The sequence below is a fragment of the Anguilla rostrata genome, chromosome 19 (genome assembly GCF_018555375.3).
Source record: "Anguilla rostrata isolate EN2019 chromosome 19, ASM1855537v3, whole genome shotgun sequence".
Lineage (NCBI taxonomy): Eukaryota > Metazoa > Chordata > Actinopteri > Anguilliformes > Anguillidae > Anguilla > Anguilla rostrata.
The window spans coordinates 7,691,007-7,713,844 of NC_057951.1; the positions used below are offsets into that span (position 1 = coordinate 7,691,007).

Below are 22,838 nucleotides of genomic sequence, written 5' to 3' on the forward strand. Positions count from 1 at the left end.
TGTCTGTGACTGCCCTAATGACCAGAGCAGTGACTGTGACTGCCCTAATGACCAGAGCAGTGACTGTGACTGCCCTAATGACCAGAGCAGTGACTGTGACTGCCCTAATGACCAGAGCAGTGTCTGTGACTGCCCTAATGACCAGAGCAGTGACTGTGACTGCCCTAATGACCAGAGCAGTGACTGTGACTGCCCTAATGACCAGAGCAGTGACTGTGACTGCCCTGGATGCTGCTATAACACAGTCAGCGCTGGCGCGAGCCTGAGACAGTGCATTAACGGGACGAGCCACCCAGCAGCCCCACAACACATTCCTAGGGTGGTGCGCACTTCAATCAGTCCTACAGTTCCACAGGGGGTGGAAAGAACTACAGACTGAGTTGAGATAAGCAGGCTTGTCTTGTTACTTTTGGTTGTTCCCTTTAGAGTTATTTTTTAAAGGAAGAAAAGTAATATATTTATGGAAACCAGACAAAAATAAATTCAAATGGAGAGCAGCACTTATTGCGTTGTGCAACGGGGCACCAGGCCCGCTAATCCCTCAGAAACGGCCAACTCGAGACTCTGGGGTATTTTTTTTAAAGATTCCGCTTTCCAATTTTTATTAGGCTTTTCGCAAGAGTGTATTATTTTTAATAAGAGCGGCTAATCCGGGATACGGAGGACTTTTCTTCTTCAACACAACGAAACAAACAAGCGGACAAAATGATGAACGACCGGTGCGTCATTCGAGGTGAACGCTGTTGAATGTTCCCGCGAAGGCCCTTCTCCGGAAACCCAATAAATATTATCGCCATGCCGTTGTTCAGCTCGCCGTTACAGCAAACAGAGAGGAATTTAAGACTGCTTTACGAGGCTTTGGCTGTGTCGCGAGACGTATAAATATCCACCGCGGCTCGTACTGATCTTTCTCAGGGAACGGTCCGCTGCTTCCACGCAGGTACACAGAGGGAGGGGAGCACGGCACCGAGGGGCTTCCAAGCAACAGATGTCCTGCGTACGCGCCTGTTCCACGAAAGCGGGACTCCTTATTGGACGGTGGCCACTCGCGCATTAAAAGATCTGTCCCAGCTGGAGTATCGCTGAATTGCACTGTACTCTTACAGTATGTACTCCGGTTTGTCCAATCAGAGTGCAATCCTGCCATGATTGAGAAGCTCAGCGGGGGGGGCTGTGTAGCTCGGCTGCAGACCACACCACAGGAGGGCAGACGGGGCAGACGGGGTTTGTCTTTTCCCTCCACAACGGGTGCAAGACGTCGCAGGGTTGACAACGGCCTTACAACGCACCAGGGAAACCGAAAAAAAACCAGGAGATACAGACCAGAGGAGCAGTGAGGAGCCATTCTGTTATCCATTCGCTGATCGGGCTCCCAAGATAAACTGTGATGTCACAGTGCTGAAGGCTATTCAGGCTGGCAGCGACCCTCATTCTGACCCAAGAAGAGGGACTCGTGCAAGAGCGCTGAATGCTGGGATTTGCGGTCCAGCAGCCAGTGCTGCGAGCACAGGGAGGGTTGCCTGTGCTGGCCCATGGGAGGGGGAGGAAGGAGTGGGCCGGGAGGAGGGGGAACCTGCCCCAGGTGCCCGCGCGCGTGATGCACCGCATAACTCATCTCCAGCCCACGCCGCCGCAGATGTTCCCGCTAATCACACATCTGGAAACATTTCAGGATCGCCTTCCCCCCTCTCCCCCTCTCCCCCTTCCTACCCTCCCCTCCGCTCCCCTCTCTCCCCTCGGCCTACATGCAAACCCTGCAATAAAACAACCCCTCCATTAACGCGTCCGTCAGCGGGAGCAGAGGCGTGTCCTGCCCGGCTAGACCACGGGGGGGAGTTCAATCGAACCGCTCGGATTCAAACGTTTCCGGGGAAAAGCTTCGCGCCGCGGCGATTACACGAGGGGGGGCGCGCGTGATGTCACCGCCAAACGCACCGCGCCGCGTAACGAGCGGCGTCTCTCCGCGCGGGATCTCCCTCACCCCGACCCCGGCGAGCGGCGTAACTATTTTACAGCCGGTCGTTTCTCGCTCGCCCTCCCTGTCATTACCAAATATAACGCATTAAGAAAAAGCGCAGGGTCCTCCATCAACGGCTCTGTATCGGGTGACAAAGCTACCGTGCTTCACAATGGCTGTGATGCGTAATGGCCATGACCAATCAGCTCATCTTTATCTCACACGACATTCCACACAGCTAACGCAGCCGCTAACAAACGTACTTGTCACCTGAGAAATCGCACGCAGTCCTGCAGTGACTGAGATCCTGTTCCCCGATGCCCTCGAGACATTTCCCATCGGAACATCAGGCACATAAAGGTGATATTCGTGCGAGCTTTGCGACTGAAGACAAGGTTCCTAGGGTCAAAGGTCGCTTTCTGAACTCTGACCTCCCCACCGCTCTGCCACCCCTCAGCACTAGCAATATTGACACCGCAGAACAGAGGCAGGACCCCCCCAACAAGTCACTGTCCCAGCAACTTGTTTGCACTGTTGTCATAGTGACAGGCCCTGGTCACAAGCCCCAAGCCCCAGACCACAAGGCTCCAAAGAGAAAAGACCAGGCGTCCTGCCTGTATCAGGCAAGGCCGAGACAACCCAAAAATAAAACAAATTATGCATATGTGTGTACGAATAGATAAGTATACACATACGCACAAAAATGTTACGTGGGTATCCTCATAATATACACGGGCCTATCTTGTAGCCGTAGAGCCACAGTGCTGTGTGGGAGGGTATCTCTCTACGATACAGGGCCGGCTCGGAGCCCCGAGCAGCCACAGAGCGCAGAGCCTTCAACGCGTACGGCACAGCTGAACTAAATCAGGAGCTTTAATAGCGTTTCTGAGGAGAAGCAGAAGTCTGGAGGACACGGGCGTTGAGTGCTTCTGCTGTTTTATAAGCTGCAGGGGAGGGAGGGGAAGCCCTGTTTCTGTGAGAGGGGGCGACACTCGGTAGGAGAGGAGAGGCTGAAGCAGCAGGAGCAAGCAGACTGACTGCTGCGGATCACTGTGAAGATGCACTGGGATGGGAAGCGCTACACGCGGCCAACATGAAACCAAGTTCAGGGGCTATTAAATGACTGAGTGAACATGCAGTCAGAGAGCCTATACTGTTATAATGAGCTTTATTATAATAACGCAGCTATTGGAGAACTTTCTTTAATAGGCCTGGCAGGAATTGTGTATGTGTGTGTGTGAGTGCATGTGTCTGCATGTGTGTCTGTATTTGTGTGCGTGTGTTCGTGCATGCGTGTCTGTGTGCGTGCGTGTGTATCCGTGACTGTGTGTGTGAGCGTGTGTGTGTCTGTGTGCGTGCGTGCGTGTCTGTGTCTGTGTGCGTGCATGTGTATCCGTGACTGTGTGCGTGTGAGCGCGTGTATATGACTGTGTGCATGCTTATACATTTCTGGGTCAGGTGGAGGAGAGACAGGTAAGTTTCCCCCTCTCTCTCTCTCCTTTCTTCACTGTAGTGATAAATGGGTTGTCACATCCCAGAAGGGACGAACGTCTCACACACAATTTACTGAGCCCTGAGGTGGGGGGCCAGTGAAATTATCTGGGCGGGGCCGAGCCTCACCGCCCGTCACAGGCTGCCCGTCCATCCGTCTTCCCCACTCAACGGCCCCCCCCCGCCAGCCACCGGAACAAGAGGAGAGAAAAAGGCATTTTTCTTCGTCAGACACAGTCTTGTCCGGACACAAGTCAGAGTCAGACGGGGAACGGGGGTGGGGGGGGGTGGGTCTGGCTGAACTTGACATTGAGTCCTCATGACGGCACCAGGTACGGGAAGAAAGGGTGATGTTTTTCCCCCCAAAGTTCATCCCCGCTCGGAGCCCGGGATCGGCTCGTCGCCGTCCCGAAACGCCATGGCGTAAAAAACCGCCCCCCCCCCACACCCCGGGGGGGCTCGATTCGGTAAAGCGTCTGTGAGCGGGAGCAGGGCTGCGAGCGCTCGTAAATAAACGAGGGTGACGTGCGCTCGGCTCTATTCATAATAGGCTGAGGCCTTGAAAGCCCTCCGAGCTCCAGCAGGTATTTAAGACTCCGCTCCAGCTCTCCTAAAAGGTGCTAAAAGGTTCTGCGGTTTTCCCTGACTGGAGGGATAATGGAAGTGGATTTATGAAGAAGACACCGCTTCGGGGGATGGGGGGGGGCAGTCGCGGAAAGGGCGGGGGTGGCGGTGGTAGACTACAGAAATAAAACACAGGCCCTAGATTTACCCATTACATCAGCGCGTATTACCGCATATATCATTCATTCAAACGTGCCACTTAATCACAGGCTCATGCCACTGCACTTCCTGCAGGAACACAGCGGAGTTAACCCTTTACGGTGTGAGATCACAAAACGCGATTACAGTGTTCTTAAATGAACCTTCTAATGCTGATGTAACAGTCACCACTGGTAACTGAACGCAGTGGAGCTCTAGAACACTGACTTTCAATTTTGATAAAAACCATTCCAAAAAATCTACTCTTCAAAAAGGTGAAGCCTGACTCGATAATTTTCACAGACTGTAATGTAAGGCTAGTGTCCAGTTTTTTTTCTCGCAGCATCCATTAAATATTATCGTCTTCTGAGGAAAACGTCCTCCGGACCAATCGTCTGTGTCTCCTCACATCATATAAAAATAAACCGAGATCTACCTGCAGGAATAATTATTCAATACAGCACGCCCTTGGATTTCTACGTAATGATTTCAAAAGATGAGTGCTAATCTAAATTACTACCATTGTTCGGAGATGAATAGTAGACATGCTTTTAAGTGTCCACTCGGTTTGGGGTAATAAAAAGGCTGATGATGCGCGCTCAGTGGAGAGGGGGACAGGAGCAGCTCCCGCCGGCCGCAGCGCTGGCACTGGCGAGCAGCGCGGCGAGGGGGCGATCTCTTCGCGTGAGACGCGCGAGGGGGCCCGGGGCCGGCGGGGGCCGGTGGGCCTCACTGTCCAAACAGCCCAAAGTTTGCCCATGTGTCTCGCGGCGGGGCCCAGACGGCTCGCCCCGGGCGTCTCCGCACGTACGCGCGACATTCTCCGCCCGCGTGACGGCGCCGCGTCCCCCCTCCTCCTCCTCCTCCTCCTCTCTCTACTCCAGACCCAGGAAGAGGCGGGCGGGTCACATGACCATGCCGCGTCGCCGGAGCCGGAGCCATCCCGGGCCCTCACGTGTTCGCGCACGCGCCTTCGGTGCACGTGGAGTTGACCTATCCCCTCCGCCCGTGCGATTTTTTTTTTTTTTTTAAAGAAGGGGGGGGAGTAGGATAAAAACCCCACCTCCGCCAACCAATCACCTAGCTGCACCAAGCCCCCATTACCTCATGTCTTCCTGCTATTTCTGCCTTCTCCACCTCGCATACAGTAAGACAAACGGAGGAAAATCTGGGTCACGGCCATTTGCGATCGGACAGAGCCGGAATGGAGCCGACAGGAGCCGGAATGGAGCCGGCAGGAGCCGGAATGGCAGACCTTGTGTTCGCTTACGTGCACAACACTGATCAAAAGTCTTCGGACGGGACTATCAGAAAGCGACGTTTCCTGGGAAACAGACCCAGACTGTGTGAGTCCTGAGTGCGTGTGCGTTCAGCTCAGCCGGTTCCTTCAGGGGCTGCGCGCTCCGCAATCTGTTCCGTCTTCAGCGCTCTGACGTTAACAAGGCCGCCTTCAAGCGCATACCGCCGCATATAAATTGTTTTATTTTCCACTGAGCGACCCGGAGGTCAAATTGTTGAGTGCAGTTATTTATTTAGAGAAAACCCTGTGCTATTTTGTGTACAGGCCATTTATCTGGAGTTTGACTTTGAGAATCAAGGGGAGAGGCGGGCGGGGGGATGTTATCGGTGCCAGTGAAGAAATTCGGAAGTGGAACGCTAGGAAAACAACGTTAAAAGGCAAAAAAAAGCGAAAAGGGATCGGGGGCCGTTCCGTGGCGGGAGAGTTGGTTTTGGCTCCAGATCAGTCCGGACCGCGCGGCCGGCCGCCCGTGACCGCTCAGACGCCGTGGTGGACAGGACCCGACCGGGCCGGAGACGCGCTTCTCTGATGTGAAACGGTGGCGTGCGTTCGGCTCAGAGCGGACCGCACGGACCGCGGTTACCCGGGGCGACGGACTCCGCCAAACCCAAAGTCACCCAGAACTCTCAAAGAGCACTTTGATGCAGTGGCAGCGCGCACACACCTGTATACACACACACACACACACACACACACACATAAACACACACAAATGCTCAGACACTCAGCCTTGCACAGACACCTGTACACACACCTGCGTGTGTGCATACGGACACAAACAGACACACACAGACACATGCTCAGACACTATGTCTTACATGCACTTGCACAGGCGTGTGCATACGCACGCACACACACACACACACACACGCACCTTTGCAGGTCTTCCCATCAGGCTGCAGGGTGAATCCCACGGGGCAGCTGCAGCGCACCCCGGTGGCCGTGTCCTTACACGTCCTGTCACACCCGCCATTGTTCACCGCACAGGTTTCTGGGCAAACAGAGAAGCAAGGAGGCGGGAGCAGAATGAACACACACACACAACAATTATGACTCACGTACCTTGTGCATAAATATTAAATATACACACCTGCACTCCGTACAGACGGTGTACATTCAGTAGACTTTATGAAACGCTCAGTCCTGTTCCCTACTTCCCGCTCCGTTAAGTCTCAAAAATCTGAATTCTGATTGACAGTTTCAGTTCTCAGATAATCCCACTGGTGACCAATAAAAATAAGCACATACCCAAAAATCTCAGGTTCTCGGTCGGGTCTCTTTTTAAAAGCATTTCAAAAACAGTGTAGAAACAGTAGCCCTGTGAGCAGCATTGTGTTAAACGACAAAAGTGTGCTGTAGAGAGGTGGCCCCCTGTCTCAGTGAAAATGCCATAAAGACTCATTTCAAACAGGGAGGAAAATACAGGAAGCAAACAATAACAAGAATAAAAAGAGTTCCTGTAATGTGGCTTTGGAATCATCCAACAGGCACACGTGTATATTCACACGCATGACACTGCAGGTCATTCCAAAGCACGCGTCGCCCAGTACCAATCAAAAGGGTTCGAGGCAAATTTACCCATAATGCAACAGGAACAAAAGATTTCAAAATAAGCTAACAGAAAATAAGTGATTAAAATCAAGCTACTCTACAAACAGAGTGAGCAGATTATGATTGTTTTTTACATAAATGAAGTAGAAATTAGTTTAAGTAATGATAAGGGTTGCCTCAACTACTGCATGCATGAACTACAGTATGCGTTAGGAGTCTGCATTTAGAGCCACAATGGATGCAACGGAATCAGGACTGCAACACGGTGTACAATCCTTCAGATACAGCGGCGTACCTCAATACCAGGTTTAAAAGGCAAGCGGTGATCCCCCATTTTGTGCTGGTTTCCCAACACTTAACATTTCTCACACACAGAACCTCTGTCACTCACCGCTACTCCCAAACACCCTGGCTCACCCCATTTGACCAGCAAAGCTCTATGAAGGGCCCGTAGTGTTGGCTCATCTCTTTGGATGGAAGCCCTGAAGGCTGACCTGAGGCAACCATAACTACCCACCACTGAAGGCCTGTCACAACTGAGGAATTAATTGTAAAAAGGGAATAGGTGAGTGAGATTTGGATTTGTTTTCCTTTCTTAGCTTCTAGCATCAGAAACTGAAATGGAAATGAATGAACAGAGTTAAAAGGAGAGGTCTGCAGGGAAACAAGAGAACAGATGAGTGCGTGTTGTGGATAGTGTGTGTGTGTGTGTGTGTGTGTGTGTGTGTGTGTGTGTGGGAGGGAGGAGGGGCAGTGTACAGAAAAACAAACGAGGCCAAATGAAATTGGCGCGCTCCCCGTTTTAAATTGCCCCGGCCGGACAGGATACTGCCGCTCAGAGAGGGACCCGGGGCATCCATCAGCCTGAGAGCCTCTGAGCCTCTCCCATCCGCAGCATCGGCCCCCCGGCCCCGCTCCCCATCTCCGCTCATTAACCGTCCCCCGCTGGACTACACTGCGCTCTGCTTACGGACCTGTATCAGACGCTACAACAGCGGTCTTACACTCCAGACCTGGAGAGTCTCCGCTGGTTTTTTTTTGTTGTTTTTCTTCCAATCAGCAGCCTAATTATGGCTTGGAAACAAGGTGTGCAGACTACTTAGCCAATCAGTGACTTCAAATTCGATTTGAGTTTGAGATGCCTGCATTAGATTGGAGAGTTTGAGATCCATCCATTAGATGATTCACTGAGACATCTGCCATCCAATCACCTCCACTGTCCAGATACTTTTCTTTTCTATTGTGAGTAAACCAAGTACAAATGAAAACAACATGGCCCTCTTCCCAGCAAATTACCTCCAAAAACCTCGGTTCCCGCTGGTACCACTGGCTGTGTAAATGCAGATAAACGCTCTCTGACCAGAGGGCAGATCCGGTTCTGGAGCCGACTCCGTTAACGCGGAGAGCAAGCAAGCCGAAGCACGGCACGGGAAACACGCGGCGTGAAAAAGAGCCAAAATGGCCGAATATGGAGGCGAGGTTTTTTTTTTTGTATCTTTCTTTCTGTTTTCACTGGGGGAAAAAAAACGGTAACTGCGTGCGTCAGGAAGCTGACCAGCGTCGATCCCGAACGCGTGCCGCCCGCACGGCGAGCTCCAGCGGGCGTGGCGTCTGAGAACACCTCCGTCAGCTCGGCCGCCGCACTTAATCCCGCTGCTCTCCGCTTCATTTACTCTGAAGAACAAGCTTTTTTTTTTTTTTAAAGAAACTTATTTTCTCTCCAGACGTCTGACTCTGGGGTTTTTAATGCAGTGCCAAAAAAAGGCTGTGCTGTCCGTTTCCGTTAACCATTAGGTTCCCTAACATCCCTGATCCGGGTAAGACCAGGAGCTGCGCCTGCCCGCGTTCCTGGGTTGGCGATGAGGTCTGCACCCTGCAATTTAGTCGCCGAGACGGAATGCCTCATGGTGGGGTTTCAGGAGACCTGTTCAATCGAGAGAAAAGACAGATGAGTCTCCAGCGAGGGACTCTCGCGCGTGAAACACCTGTTGTCGTGGGACGTAATTGAACCTGCCTGACAGATTGAGTGCGGCCATTTCTGAGAAACTAAAATCCTGCTTTTCGCGCAGACGAACACAAACCTGCGCGGAAGACTTTCCTCCAAAATGACAACAGGACTTTAACATCTCGGTACACGCCACCTTGGTGTTTTCAAAGGCTGACTGTTGGGGTGCTGTGTCATTTCTCCTATCTACAAACTGTGACTGTGACCACGCAGAGACTGCGCAGACAGCGAACGGCTGCGCAGACAGGACGCAGACGGTGACCACACAGAGACTGCGAGGAGACGGCCCGGGACAGTCGAACAGCCACGCGCCGGGCAGCTAGTCGCGTAAATGACTCGGAGAGGCCGCCCGAACGCGGCAGGGCGGAAGGGAGCGGGAGAGGGGGCTGCGGGGAGCACGCCGTCTGCGCTACAGCCCAGCGCACTCCCGCTGCAGGGCTGAGCGCGCTCGCTAGCCGCCGAGTCATCTCTGGATCTTTACAGCTCGGAATGATTTATAATGAGCGAAGGGCCCTGTCATTAGCGCGCTGTGAACAGAGTCCTGCGGCTTGTGCTCTCTACCAGCTGGACCTGTCCCCCCCCAAACCCAAACCCAACCCCTACCGGCCCCCCACCCACCCCACTCCCCCCCCCCAACCCCACCCCACTCCCCCCCTCCGGGAAACGCACATCCCACGGCTGACACGTTCCACCCCCTCCGCATCTCAGCTCCCGATATCACCTGCCCCCAAAATGCGTTCCCCCCCGCCTCAACTCAAGGCACTGCACCGTATCCTGAAAACCGCGAAACTGCACAAGAACCTTGGGGAGCATCCCAGTTTTCTCCCCAGTTTCGCCAAAAACTTTTGCAACTGTCATGGAAAAATGTCCCGAGCATGAAAACATGCTTGCAATGCTAACATCGCCTGCAGATTATCATTAATAACATTGCAAAAGTGGTTCCAAATGTAACCGCTATTCTTTTTTAAACTGTATTTAAACAAAGCTGAATAGCTTTCCAGGACCATTCCATGCTACTTTTGACATAAAACGTGTGAACTCACAAACTGACAGTTTTCTTTATAATATCTTTGTATAAAGAAACAGGGCCTTGTCCAAAATCATATTTGTATCTGATACCACCTCATTTATATATGTGAACACTGCAAGAAATCCCTGCAGTATTGCAAGCAGAATTATTTCATGGAGTGTTATGCATCTGATGTCATTTTGATGAATGATTACACACACGTCATTTACGTGACTCCACTTAACTTCTATGACTAAAATGTGACTAAAATAGAACAGGAGAATACAACAGGTCATCCTTGTGTTTTTAATGCTGCCTGAGACTGTACACCCCCAGGCACAGAATGTCCTCAGGGACTGAATTTCTGGGGCAGTGCATGTTTATCAGACATAGTTCCCAAACTGGAGGGTATGGGAGAGGTTGAGGTGGGTCAAAACATATTACTATACTGCATAAATAATACGCATCGCAGTGACGTTCGTGGTAGTTACATGAAACACTGCACCTGTTACATATTTCATAGTATAAACATAACTGAGTTTTAAAAATAATAATTATATATATATATATATATATGAACATATGCTGGGCTACATTTTAATAAAAGAAGAAATGTATTCAAAAATATATTTTCTCACAAAAATGGCTTGAAGGCTTAGGAACCCCAGTTTTAGGGTGGGCGTGGCCTGAGACGCTGCCTGTCTGGCAGAAGTGGCCGGGGGGGGGGGGGAACCCCAAATCTCCTCAGGAGGTGCAGGAGACACACATGGGAGGAGAAGGGCGCTAATTAAAAATGACGGATTAAAATCCGTCGCCAGGGAAACAGTCGGAGCCTCTTCGCGGTGACAGGTGAGGATTACTCGACTGCTGGCCGGCGGCCAGAAGAAGAATAAACAAATAAAGAAATAAAAATGCATCACCTGAGGCCGCGTCACTGTTCCACACACCTGTGTCCTCCTGTGGGCCCACCTCTGTTTCAGCGAGGGTTCACAGTACGTCTGCTTTTACTATGTCACTGAATCATCTAAAAACCTGAGTACAGGTGATGTTCAGCCCATGCTGGGACAGTCCTGAACCCTGTAGGGCAGTGGTTCTCAAACTCGGTCCGGGGGGACCACTGTTGTGTGCTGGTTTTCATTCCAAACTCAGCTGCAATCCCACAGTTTTAACAAGCTGTTTTTTTTTTTTAATGAGGTGCTCTTCGTGTTTCAGAGCTGGAGTCCCCAGTCTTATCCAGAAAGGGCCACTGTGGATGCGCACACCTGATTCTACTAATCAAGGTCGCTTAGCAACGACTCCAGTGGTTGATTATTAGTAGAATCAGGTGTGTGCACCCACACTGGCCCTTTCCTTCGGCTCTGCATGGCTTTGCTTTCACTGCACAACAGAAATACGCTTTATTCGATATTTCTGTTCCTAAACGAGCTGTCAGGGAGGACCGCGTTCAGAAAGACACAGCTCAGATACGTCTGCGCCTAGGTGTAACCGTTTATTTGGTCTCTGTCGGGGAGGTCAATATATCACGATTGGTTTTTGCACCATAATCACACATGTCCAGCACATGGGGGGCGTATTTACCCAAAATTCCTTAAATTCCCAAATTGTTAAATGGCCATAGCCTTGAAACACCTCTTTGTGCTCTCTCTCTCTCTCTCGATCTGAATAATACCCCTTCCTTAAAATGTCCCTGAGAGCTGGCAATGCATTTTTTCCCACTTAAAGCAAAAGTTCATTTTTGAATATTATATATAAGTTTTTGTGAGTGGTGTAGGATATTTTAGGCATTCATAAAAAAAAGAATTTTCATTTTCTGAATGAACAGCAAAATAATATTAGTGAAAATTTTCCTTGAAACGCAGGGCTGATGACCAATAGAAAATTACTGCGCTGCGTCAGTTAAAGATCTCTTCACAAAGAGGATGGACACGGTGGCACTGGGCCCGGGAGCGACCGTTTAAACTCCCTGCTCTCTCCCCTCCCACCCGTTTACCGCGGCGCTATCAGCAGCAGTGCAGCATGACGGGTAAAGAACCGGTCTTGCAACCTGAAGGTCACAGGTTCGATTGTACCCTTGAGAAAGGGCACTTAACCTGCATTGCTTCAGTGCATATCCCAGCTGTATAAATGGATGGAACTATAAAAGTTGTGTAAGTCGCTCTGGATAAGAACGGCTACTGCTAAATGCCTGTAATGTAAAGTAATGTAAAGTAATGTAAAGTGATGTAATATAATCACACACCAGCGGCTCCATCGTGGCCCAGTCAGCACATTGAGCGGCCCATGAAACAGACTGGCGCTCAGCCCAAGCCTGCTCTTATTCGCACAGGAAGTCCGGTCCCCAAGATAAAAACCCAAGACTTACAGGGCTTGAATTCGCACGTTACTTATTTTCGAAGTAGCTTCAATTCACACTTGAAGCACAAACGTTCGCTTTTTTCCCCCTTTCTATGTCAACAGCTCGATTGGGTGCAAATGAGTTTATGCAATGGGGCGAATGCGAGAACTACCAGCCGAAGCTATTGCTCCAAGTAATTTAAAACTTTTTGCTTCTAACTCAGCGATATTTCACACATTACAACAAAGTCACTATGAGGAATAAAATTTTTGGTTACTAACCATATATTAAAATACTCGCTCAGCAGTCACTATGCAGACATGGAAAACAAAGGGCTATATACACAGGTTCTGTGCAACAGATCATCTCAACCTGACAAGATGGCCGACGGCATGAAGGTCTCTATCAGAAGGACAGTTGGTTGCAGGAGTCAGTTGTTGTTGCAATGTCGAGTGGGTTGCACCATAAGAGGGTTGTGTGGTAGAGAGAAAGGCTGCCAGGAGTTCTAGGTGTTGGGAGGATTTAAGGACGTGACTGTTGTGCAATGACTCAGAATAAACAAGATGGCGGAACTGAAAGAGGCAACTCTGTGCATTTTGCATCTTCAATTAGTCACTACTATTCCATTAGCTCGAAGCATCTGTTTTTTTAGTCAACAAGGCAGCCCTCGGTTTGACGCGTGTGACCAGGGCAAGTTTTTGAAGTTGCAGATAATTTTATTATTAGCGACTGGAGCCAGAAGTCTAAAAGCTACAGATGTTTCATATCTAAACTCTATTTCTGTACACCGATTCATTTTCATACGCATCTGTTCCAGCAACATTCAAATGTAGAAATTAAATTGACCCATTCGGTCCAAATTTCAGCCACACACACACACATGCACCTGCGTGCGCGCGCGCACACACACACACACACACACAAATCTTTCCGATGACTGACTACACCAAGAGTAAAAAAATGCACTGATTTTCATAAGTGAAAAATGCCTAGGAGACCAAGAACCAAAACAAGAAATGCTGCCCAAAGACTCCCCAGACTGAAAGAGACGCAGTTAAGACCAAGTTTAGCGGATTAGTCATTAGTAGTGTTAGTGGCTCGGTTACTTCCTTCAGACAAGCCAGGATCACAGCAAACTAAAATAAAATAAATACAAATTAAAGAATTAAAGATGACTGATTATGTGGGATATCCTGGCTCTGACTACAGTTCAGCACCTTATCCAATGAAAGCTGGAAAGCACAGAACATTAAATGTATTTTTTTTTTTTTTAAAGTAATTTCAGCCGCTGCACATTGGAAAAAAAAAGGCCACACGTATCCGATCGCTAGCTTCACTCCATCATCCTATGCCTTCTCTTGCTTTCATCAGAGGAGGAGCACTGTGGTGATTCGGGTGTGCGTTACTACTGTCGACCATGACACGAGACAGGGTTATTCACTCATTCATTCATTCATTCATTCATTCACCAGCAGTACAGATATCTGGAGCCTAGCACTCATGTAGCGTTACAGCGGCTAGGAGCTAGCATGTGTGGACTCGTTCGTATCCACGCAGAGCAGGAACGGGCTGCTATAATGCGGCTGGTACTGGAATGATACTGGGCATGTCCTCATAACTGTAGAGATAGGGCTGGTCAAATGAAATGCGCTACATGGTGCTATAAGCTGTTATCTGACGATTAATGAATATCGAAGTTACTATGGAACTGTCCTCATGAGTGTGTTTCTGCTGGGACGTTTTATGACAGTCTGCTGTGAAATATTCTGTGAGAAATGTCCTTTACAAATAATTGCAAATTCATTTGATCTGACGGTGATAGCGTTTTTTTATTCGCCGCAAAATAGTTAGCAGGGACACGTCGTGGTGCCCACGCGTCATTAGTGATCTAATTATCAATATCATAATTACCACTTCCACCAATGGCAATCACGCAGGGCGACTTGTCAGTGCCAGCCCGAGTATGACAGCGAAGGACCAATCAGAGAAGTCTCTCTCCCTAACGGAGTGGTCACGTGACGCGACCCATTCCAAATATGCCTGCGCAGGGCGGGGCGGGGCGGGGAGGAACTTGGCAGGGAGAGGGCCTCTTTAAACAGGGGCCGGGCGTGCCAGGCAGTCGTGTGCCCGTCCAGGACGAACCCGGCGCCCCCGACCCCCGCCGTCTGAGTTCGGGAACGGGACAGCGGCGAGGGCTTAGCGTGTTTTTTAAAAAGCTGCGGACGGATCGCTATTCATCGCCCTTCGCCTCCTCTCGCTCGATTTGTCCCGACTCGCTCATTGTTTTTGTTTTGTATCGTTTTTTTTAATCTCGTCTCGAAGGCGGAGCGGCCCTGTTATTGTCAATCATGCAGCTGTAGCATTCCGCAAACACACACGACTGTTTGCTACCTCTCAAAACAAGTCTGTGTGTGTGTGAGAATGAGTGTGTGTGTGTGTGTGTGTGAGAATGAGTGTGTTTGTGTGTGTTGGGGGGGGGCATGGGGTGTCTGTGTGTGTATCCGAGTGTGTGAGAATGAGAGAGTGTGTGTGTGTGTGTGTGCGTGCGTGTGGATATGAGTATGAGTGCTGTGTGTGTGTGTGTGTGTGCGTGAGAATGAGTCTGTGTGTTTGGGGGGGGGGAATGGGCTGTCTGTGTGTATCCGAGTGTGTGTGTGTGGAGGGGGGCACCTATGTACTGTATGAGGTGAATTAAAACCAAGCTGCAGGATGTGTGGGTTTGAGGAAACACAAACACCGCGGCCAAAAATGGGGAAATTCCAAAATGAGCGAGGTGCCCATATTATGCCTTCCTGAGACAGAATGCTAATCCCCAGCACTCAGTTTATTAAACAAACATGGCAGGCAGCGGTGAAGATCAGCATCCCTGGAAATGAACAGCCCGAAGTAACCTTGTGGGGAGGGAGAAGAAGAAAAAAAAAAAAAAAAAAAAAGACTCGAGCTCACTGAATCTCAAGGCTCCAGAGATCTGTTTGCCTGTTTGAGGGGACTCGGGGATGCGAGACCAATAAGGTGTGAGGTCACTAGGGGTCACCGGGGGGGGTCAAAGGTCAGAGCGGGATAAAGTAAACCAAAGTTAAAGCGCTGAGTCACCCGTTATAAATAAACACGCTGTACCGCAAAAAAAAGGGGCTGCTTCCTTTTTAATGGAAACGACAGCGCAGCCAAAGATATTACTGGCAAGATCTGTGACTTGCACTTGACTTTTGCCGATGCGTATGTACGTGAGCAGAACAGAAGCTTCCAGAGAAACGCTCAGCGAGGAGTCAGGAGCCTTGTCAGCAGTATCTTTGGTGCTTGGAGCAGCTGGTAATAGAACAGGAGGTCACGCAGCATCCATTTTTACAGTTTGGGAAAATGGTCGAAAATCTTTTTTCATTCCACCTTGTCCACTTTTTTTTTTTTCTTTTAGGTACCAACAACGTGTGCACCGTAGGACAAAAAAACCACCTTTTTCTTTTCTTTTTTTTAAAACAACAAAAAGAAGGGGGGAGGAAGGAGGAGGGGGAAACAAGCACAAGCGCCATAGCAACACACAGGAAGAGGAAAAGAAAAGAAGTGTTACCCATGAGCAGCCGCCGTTTCACCCGCTTGTCCACATCAGCTAGTGACGTGGCATTGAACTCTGAGCTCTCAATTGCAGCCTCATCTCTCTCTAAAACACAAGTGACAGAGGGGGGACAAACATGGAGCAGTTGGTTAATGTGAAGCCCGCTTCTGCGCCCGCCCCGCCTGAGAATCAACTCTCTCTCTTGGCGTTTGTGCCAAAAAAAAAAAAACCCAAAAAGCCAAGAAGCAGGAAGCCGCCAAGAAGCCCCACAAAAATGATTAAATAAATAAAATTAAAAAATAAAACCCTGTTAGAGTGTTAATCCCACTGGTAACAATCCCAGAACAGTCTTTTTTTTTTTAAATAAAAGAGGAAGGGGAAGGGAAGACTCTTTTAACTACAAATTTGTTTTTTTTTTCCCTGTTTCAAATCATGATTTTTTTTTTGGAAGGGGGGGGGTAGTGGGTTTGTTTGCTGCTGTTGTTTGCTGTGGCTGTTGTCGTGGTTGCAGATTCTGTCTTCCATATCAAACAGCCACATTACGACAATGAGTCCCTCACATCAGAAGGGGATGATGGGAAATGGTGTCCAAGACAAACTGCGTGAGTGTGGTTGGGAGGGGGGGGGGCAGGTGGACAGCGATGGGAAAGTAGGGAGGGAAAGGGAGATGGAGGTAAACACCAAAAAAAAAAAAACCTGCTACATCTAAAATCATGAGTCACAGAGAGAGAGACACACTAGGAGCTAAAAGGGGGAGGAGCTGAGTGACATCACAAGTAAACAAAAAAAAAGTAGAAAAATGGAAATCTCAAAAGGTGAAATACAGTATAGGGGGGGTAAATGACAAAAGTAGGAAAACTAGATTGGGGCAGGGGAGGGAACTAATGAAAACAGGAAGGGCATGCAAACAGGAAGTGGGGAGTCTGGGGGCAGCGCTGGTTGCCTGTTTGTCTATGGAACACATCGCAACTGGCTTCCACATTCAAAACGCTGGGAAGGTTCCAAAAGGCGGGCGGGGCGGGGCGGGGCGGGGAGCCACGGTTACCGTGACGAGCAGATGTGTGCAACTTAGCGGCGGCGTGAGGATGGTGATGGTCGATGGTGGACCAATCCTGAGGGGGTGGGGGTGGAGGGGGTGGGATGGGGTGGGGTGTGTGGGATTCGGGGAGCGGACCTCTGTCCAGTCTCTCTCTCTGAATGTGCACCTCGTCAGGAGGGGGAGACGAGGGGAGGCTGTGATCACACACGCCCCTTATTCCACGCATTCAGCCCTTTCCCTAAATGCGGTGGCGGGAACCGCGGCTTTGATGTACAAAGGCCCGCGGAGGAGGAGGAGGAGGAGGAGGCCGCGGGCCCCCGAGGAAAGGGCCCTTTGGAAGACGAGACACTCGAAGGCCTCTTCAAAAGCAGCCCGAGCCTGGAGGCCCCCCCCCGGCCACTCAGACGGGGCCGCTAGGCTAGACAGTGTAGGAGGGGGACAGGACTTCCTGGAGAAGGTTCCGGAATGAATGGAAGACTCCTTTTTTAAGAGCTAAGATTGAGAAAGTGTGTGAGGGCTGAGATTTCAGCTTAGAGAGGGACAGGGTTGTGGGGTGTGTGTGGGGGGGGGGGCGGAGTGTAAAGAGGAGAATTCTCAGGACTCTTCAAAAGAAACTAAAAGGAATCAGCCATTAAAAGGCCCTCCTTCAAGGGGCCAGCAAGGGAGCGGGTTTTAGGGAGCAAACAAAAAAATGATAATAATTACACATTTTTAGAAAAATTGTTTTAAAAAAAAGGGGAAAATTAATAATTATGCTACAGCTACAGTCATTAACAGAATAGTAACCGTAGTGATGGATGCATGTAAAACAGGAATACAAGGGGGGAGGGGTTACTATTAAGGTATTTCAATTCTGGGTGGGAGTTGGGTTGGGTTGGGGGTCGGGGGGGGTGGGGTAGGGGTAGAGAAAAAAAACAAAAACGAAAAAAAGAAAAAAGGAAATATCCAGGACAGGCTCTCCCATGCGGCCAAATGTAAGGGCGGGGAATTAGTGAAGGAGAAAGAGGTGGGGAGACAGACAGGCGGACAGGAGGACAGAATGACAGGGGGGCGGAGCCGGCGGGTTAGAGAGGAGCATGCGGCTGGAATGGGACTCTATGCAGGGTGGGCGGAGCTGCAGGCAAGGGGGGCGGGGTCAGGGGCGGGGCTTCAGGGCGGGTGCGCGGCAGAATGGGCGGAACACTCATCTTGAGACAGGGCGGTCAAGGCTTTTTTTGATTTATTTATTTATAAGTAAAAATGAGAGCTTGATTCGCTACTTTTGGGTGAGTGGACGCAGGGGCGGGGCGTTCATTCAAAAAATTTGATTTGGTTCGGGGAGTTCTAGGTTCGATCAGGCTGCAATTGAGATGTTCGCTCTACTCAGGTCTTTTTTTTTCCGAATATCGGAAATTTTAGTTGGGGGGTTGGTCGTGTTTTGCTTCTGTTTCACTCAGTTTCACATAATTGTAATTGTCGTTCTCTCATCCTAGCGTCAATGCTCAGACAAGACAGGCAATCAGGAACTATCACCAGAAAAGGAGAGAGGAGAGGAGCAGGGAGGGAGTCCACAGACAGAGGAGCGCTACAGAGCGGGGGAAGGCGAGGGGGGGAGGGGGGGGCGCGGGGGGGGGAGGAGGAGGAGGCCGCAGAGCAGGCACGGCTCTCCCCTCACACACACAAACACAGGGACTCTTGTCTGATGAAGAGGTTGAGGAGAGGGGCTTCCCCCCTCCCTTTAAACACTTTTTTTTTCTTTGAGATTTTCCTCTCCCCACCTTCCGTTAATGGAATCTTCTTCTCCGTGAAGCTGGAAAGGAAAAATTATCAAGGGGAAAAAAACACCCACAGACCTAAATATTAACAATAATAAAAATATTAATAAAAATTAATAACAATAATGAGGCTGTGTGCGATGCATGGCTGAGCTTCAATCTCTCAATAAACCACGTTTATTGTTATCACGCGCAGAAGAACACGGAAACCGAAGGCCCAGTTCTTCAACACGGAAGCACGTCTTTCTTTCGTAGCGTTTCTGCAATAGTAACGTTCTAAGTAGCAAATGTAACATTCCAAGTTGCAAATGTCTTTAAACTTTAAACCGCAAGATTCTAATTACATTCGCCAAACTCTAAACTGAGCTCCACGGTGTCTACGTTGCCGTAAACTCAAAATCGTAACAAAAAAAAGACTTATACAGTAACCCTTCAACATTAAGGACAAATTTGAAGACGAGGTGTCAATATCAGTTCCTAAAGGGGTGGTGTGTGTACAGTCATTTTTGTGTTGCAGCTAGCTACACTCACTTAGCCTCGGCTTAAACCTACTGACCTTAGTCGGTCACTGACTTTTGATTGGCTGAACACACTGGCATTCATACAGCTCTCAGCCACTCACACACCGTTTTAAGAACATCCCTCTACGCATGATTTATGTCACCCTTCACAGCTGCTTATAACAGGGTTAAGTCACGTTAATGAAGCTGTTATTTTTTTTCATTGCAGGATTTAGGAATATATATATATATATATATATAATGTTGTCATTCATCATCAGTATTCAGGTACAGTGGATATATCTGTAATTGTCCGGCCCGGAATGAATACATGAATGCCAAGCTGGTTAAACAAGCTGAGATTGCCGTAAAATTAAGAGCAGAGGTTGGAGGAACTAGAAAAGACACACACAAGCCCTTCAGGGAAAGACTAGATACTCTTAATACAGGGAATCTCTAATCCCTCCCTCTAGGCCAGTAATGCTGCTGGTTTCCTTTTCTGCCCGGTAGCTCATTGATCGATTAAGGGCACTGATTGGCCAGAGACTGAACTAACTCACCTGGTGTCCCAGGTTTAAATCAGTCTCTGATTAGAGGGGAGGAATGAAACCCAGCAGCACTGCTGTCCTCGAGGGCCAGATCTGAGTGTCCCTGCTCTAGCGTACGATACCTGTAGCGTCTGTCTATGTCCTGTTTAACCCTTTATATACCAACACTTTCAAGAACAGAACATTCTCACGCTCGTACACACCGACACGCTCACACTATAAAAAATGGAAAAACCAAAAAAAAAACATCACCATAACTCACGGACGCGCTGGACCTTGATTTTGCAACTTGGTGTGATAAACTTCATTTAGGGGGCTGGAATGTTACTGGCGGGACCCTAAATCACAGAGTCTCTTGCGGAAAAAACAAAACAAAAAAAAAAAACACCCAGAGCTGTGTTTGGCACAATCTGTCCCATGCACCCAAACGCTGGATCAAAAACAAGAGGGGAAAACAAAGATCGCGGTCCAAGTCAAACACTTTGACTGGACCGAAGGCTGAGAGGGGGTGGGGGAGGGGGGAGGGGGGGGACAGGACTTACCTGGAATCGTTCATTTGTCTTCCTTTCAAAAATCATTTCCTTCCTGGGCGCCTCTGCTCAGTTTCCACGGCGACCGAGCTGACTCGTTTGTTTTTCAGAGTCATGGGCACGTGGTGCCGTTTATTTTCCACGGAACAGTGCTTGGTATTTGGTTCCTTCCAGGTTTGTGAGAGGTGCAGAGTTCATCACAGCCTGAGCAGAGTATGTCTGTGTGCGCATGTGTGTGTGTGTGTGCACATGTATGTGTGTGTGTCTTTGTGTTTCTGTGTGTGTGTGTGTGTGTGTTTCTGTGTGTGTGTGTGCATGCCCGTGGGCGTGAGTGGGTAGTGTCATGTGATGTACAGGCACCAGTAATATGCAGGTACACACCTTAACTCTGATTAAGAGACTGTGCCACACATGACATTTAGTATTTCAGGGAGTCAGACTGGTTTCAGGGAGTTTACTTACTTACAGAAGTAAGGAAATTGGGCACGCTATATCTTTAAGGTATCCTGGATGCAGAAAGTGCATGTGTTAAGTAGTGCTCCCTTACTTTCCCTCTCCGTCTCTTTCTCTCCCTATCTCTATCTCTATCTCTCCCTCTCCCTCTGGTTGCCGCTATTTGAAGAGGAGGCTGGGGATGGGGGGGGGATTGATTCTTCTGGTAGAGCACACATCCCTTCAGTGCTGGTGTGAACGTGTGTCCGTGTGTGACGACTGTCTGTCTGTCTGCGGGGGGGGGGGGGGGGGGGGGGAGGTGACTCACCGATGCAGGTCTTGCTGTCCGAGTGCAGGGCGTACTTCTGGTGGCAGCCGCACACGGGCCCCACTTCCGTGTCGTCGCAGGTGTGCTGGCAGCCTCCGTTTCCATAGTTACAAGTCACTGGCGACACATAGGCATCACGCAATGAGAAACGCAGGAGAGGAGCATGTTTGAGCGCTTCAAAGCACGCGCACGCACACGCACACACACACACACACACGCACACACACACACACGCACACACACGCACACACACACACACGCACACACACGCACACACACATGCACACGCACACGCACACACATACAGACACACACACAGACACACACACACACAGACACACACACAGACACACACACACACACAGACACACACACAGACACACACAGACACACACACAGACACACACACGCACACACCACCAGCACGCACGCACCACACGCACGCACGCACCACGCACCACCACCACACGCACACACGCACACACACACACACACACACACACACACACACACACACACACACAGATTTTCAGGCTTTTAAAAGCGCTGGTTAAACTGACATGTCCTTTCGTGCCCCACGCTCGGCGGCACGACCTGGTTGGGCTCTCCCCGGCGACGCGCAGCGAGATGGCGGTAAGGCTTCGCCGCCGGGCCCCCGGTACGCGGACGCGCAGAGAGATGGCGGTAAGGCTTCGCCGCCGGGCCCCCGGTACGCGGACGCGCAGAGACGCGCGCGCTCACACGCACCCCACGCCGTCCGCGCTCGACCCGACTTCACCCTTCTAACTTTAACACGCTTCCCCGAGACCTCTCAGACAGACACGCTGAACGTCAGCAGGGAGGGGTGTTTAATCTGGGGGGGTCCAGCTCATCCCCTACACAAGCATGAACTTAAAAAGACTTACAAAAGAGAAAAATTCAACAACTCCTGTTCAGCACAATTAGTATCAATCCACGGGTAATCCAACAAGGCCTTTGCAGCGCTATTACCGCCGCTCCACATCGAATCCAATAACCCTGTCTGTTAGTTCACTTCTAGGGAGAGACTTTAAACAAGCAGGGGATTTCACAACGTCTTACACTCGCTGCGAGGAACACAGTGTAACTGCCAAACAGAGTGCAGCTAATAAAAAACGTGCTTTCTTCTCAAAATTCCGCTGGAACTCCGCTTTGCTTGAAACAACAGAGAACTAACGTACAAGCCCCACTATCCCAAAACCTCCACCCCTTCCCCCCACCCTCCCCCCTCAAAAAATTTATGTCTTCAATAAATTCTGTACTTCACACAAATGGACCAAGATCAACATGGACGATCAAATGCAACCATGTTCCGTTTTAAAATACTACCCTCCGTTAATCACACTCCGGATCACATTTTTAACCGCAGCGCACCTGTCTCCAAGAACAGACTGCAAGCAGCCCACACCTCAGAATCACAACAGCGATCACCATTTAATCACGTAGGGCGGCAGTGTGGTACAATGGGCAAGGAGCTGCACTTGTAACCCAAAGGTCACAGGTTCGATTCCCGGGGTTAGACGCTGCCGTTGTACCCATGAGCAAGGTACTTATAATCTGCATTGCTTCAATATAAATCCAGCTGTATAAATGGATGCAAAAGTTGTGTAAGTCGCTCTGGATAAAATACGGTCAGCCAAATGCTGGTGATGTATCATACTTTATATTCTCCACTGCAGCCAGGTAAGAGGGGTGCGCTACGTGCACAGTTTGCTGAACCTGGACCAGC

General features: G+C 49.8%; 1 protein-coding gene across 6 annotated transcripts in view; it reads right to left on the reverse strand.

The window, feature by feature from the left end:
* The window catches only part of LOC135245464 (signal peptide, CUB and EGF-like domain-containing protein 1), an 86,706-nt gene that overhangs the window by 27,869 nt on the left and 35,999 nt on the right, over window positions 1–22,838 (reverse strand). For 4 of the 6 annotated variants that reach the window (XM_064318505.1, XM_064318506.1, XM_064318501.1 and 1 more), the window contains exons 6-8: window positions 21,092–21,208; window positions 15,976–16,065; window positions 6,385–6,501 (exon numbers count right to left, since the gene is read on the reverse strand). In XM_064318505.1, coding sequence (XP_064174575.1) covers window positions 6,385–6,501; window positions 15,976–16,065; window positions 21,092–21,208 — 324 coding nt within the window. The remainder of the gene's footprint in view (window positions 1–6,384; window positions 6,502–15,975; window positions 16,066–21,091; window positions 21,209–22,838) is intronic. The other 2 variants (XM_064318503.1, XM_064318504.1) reach the window with 1 other exon arrangement.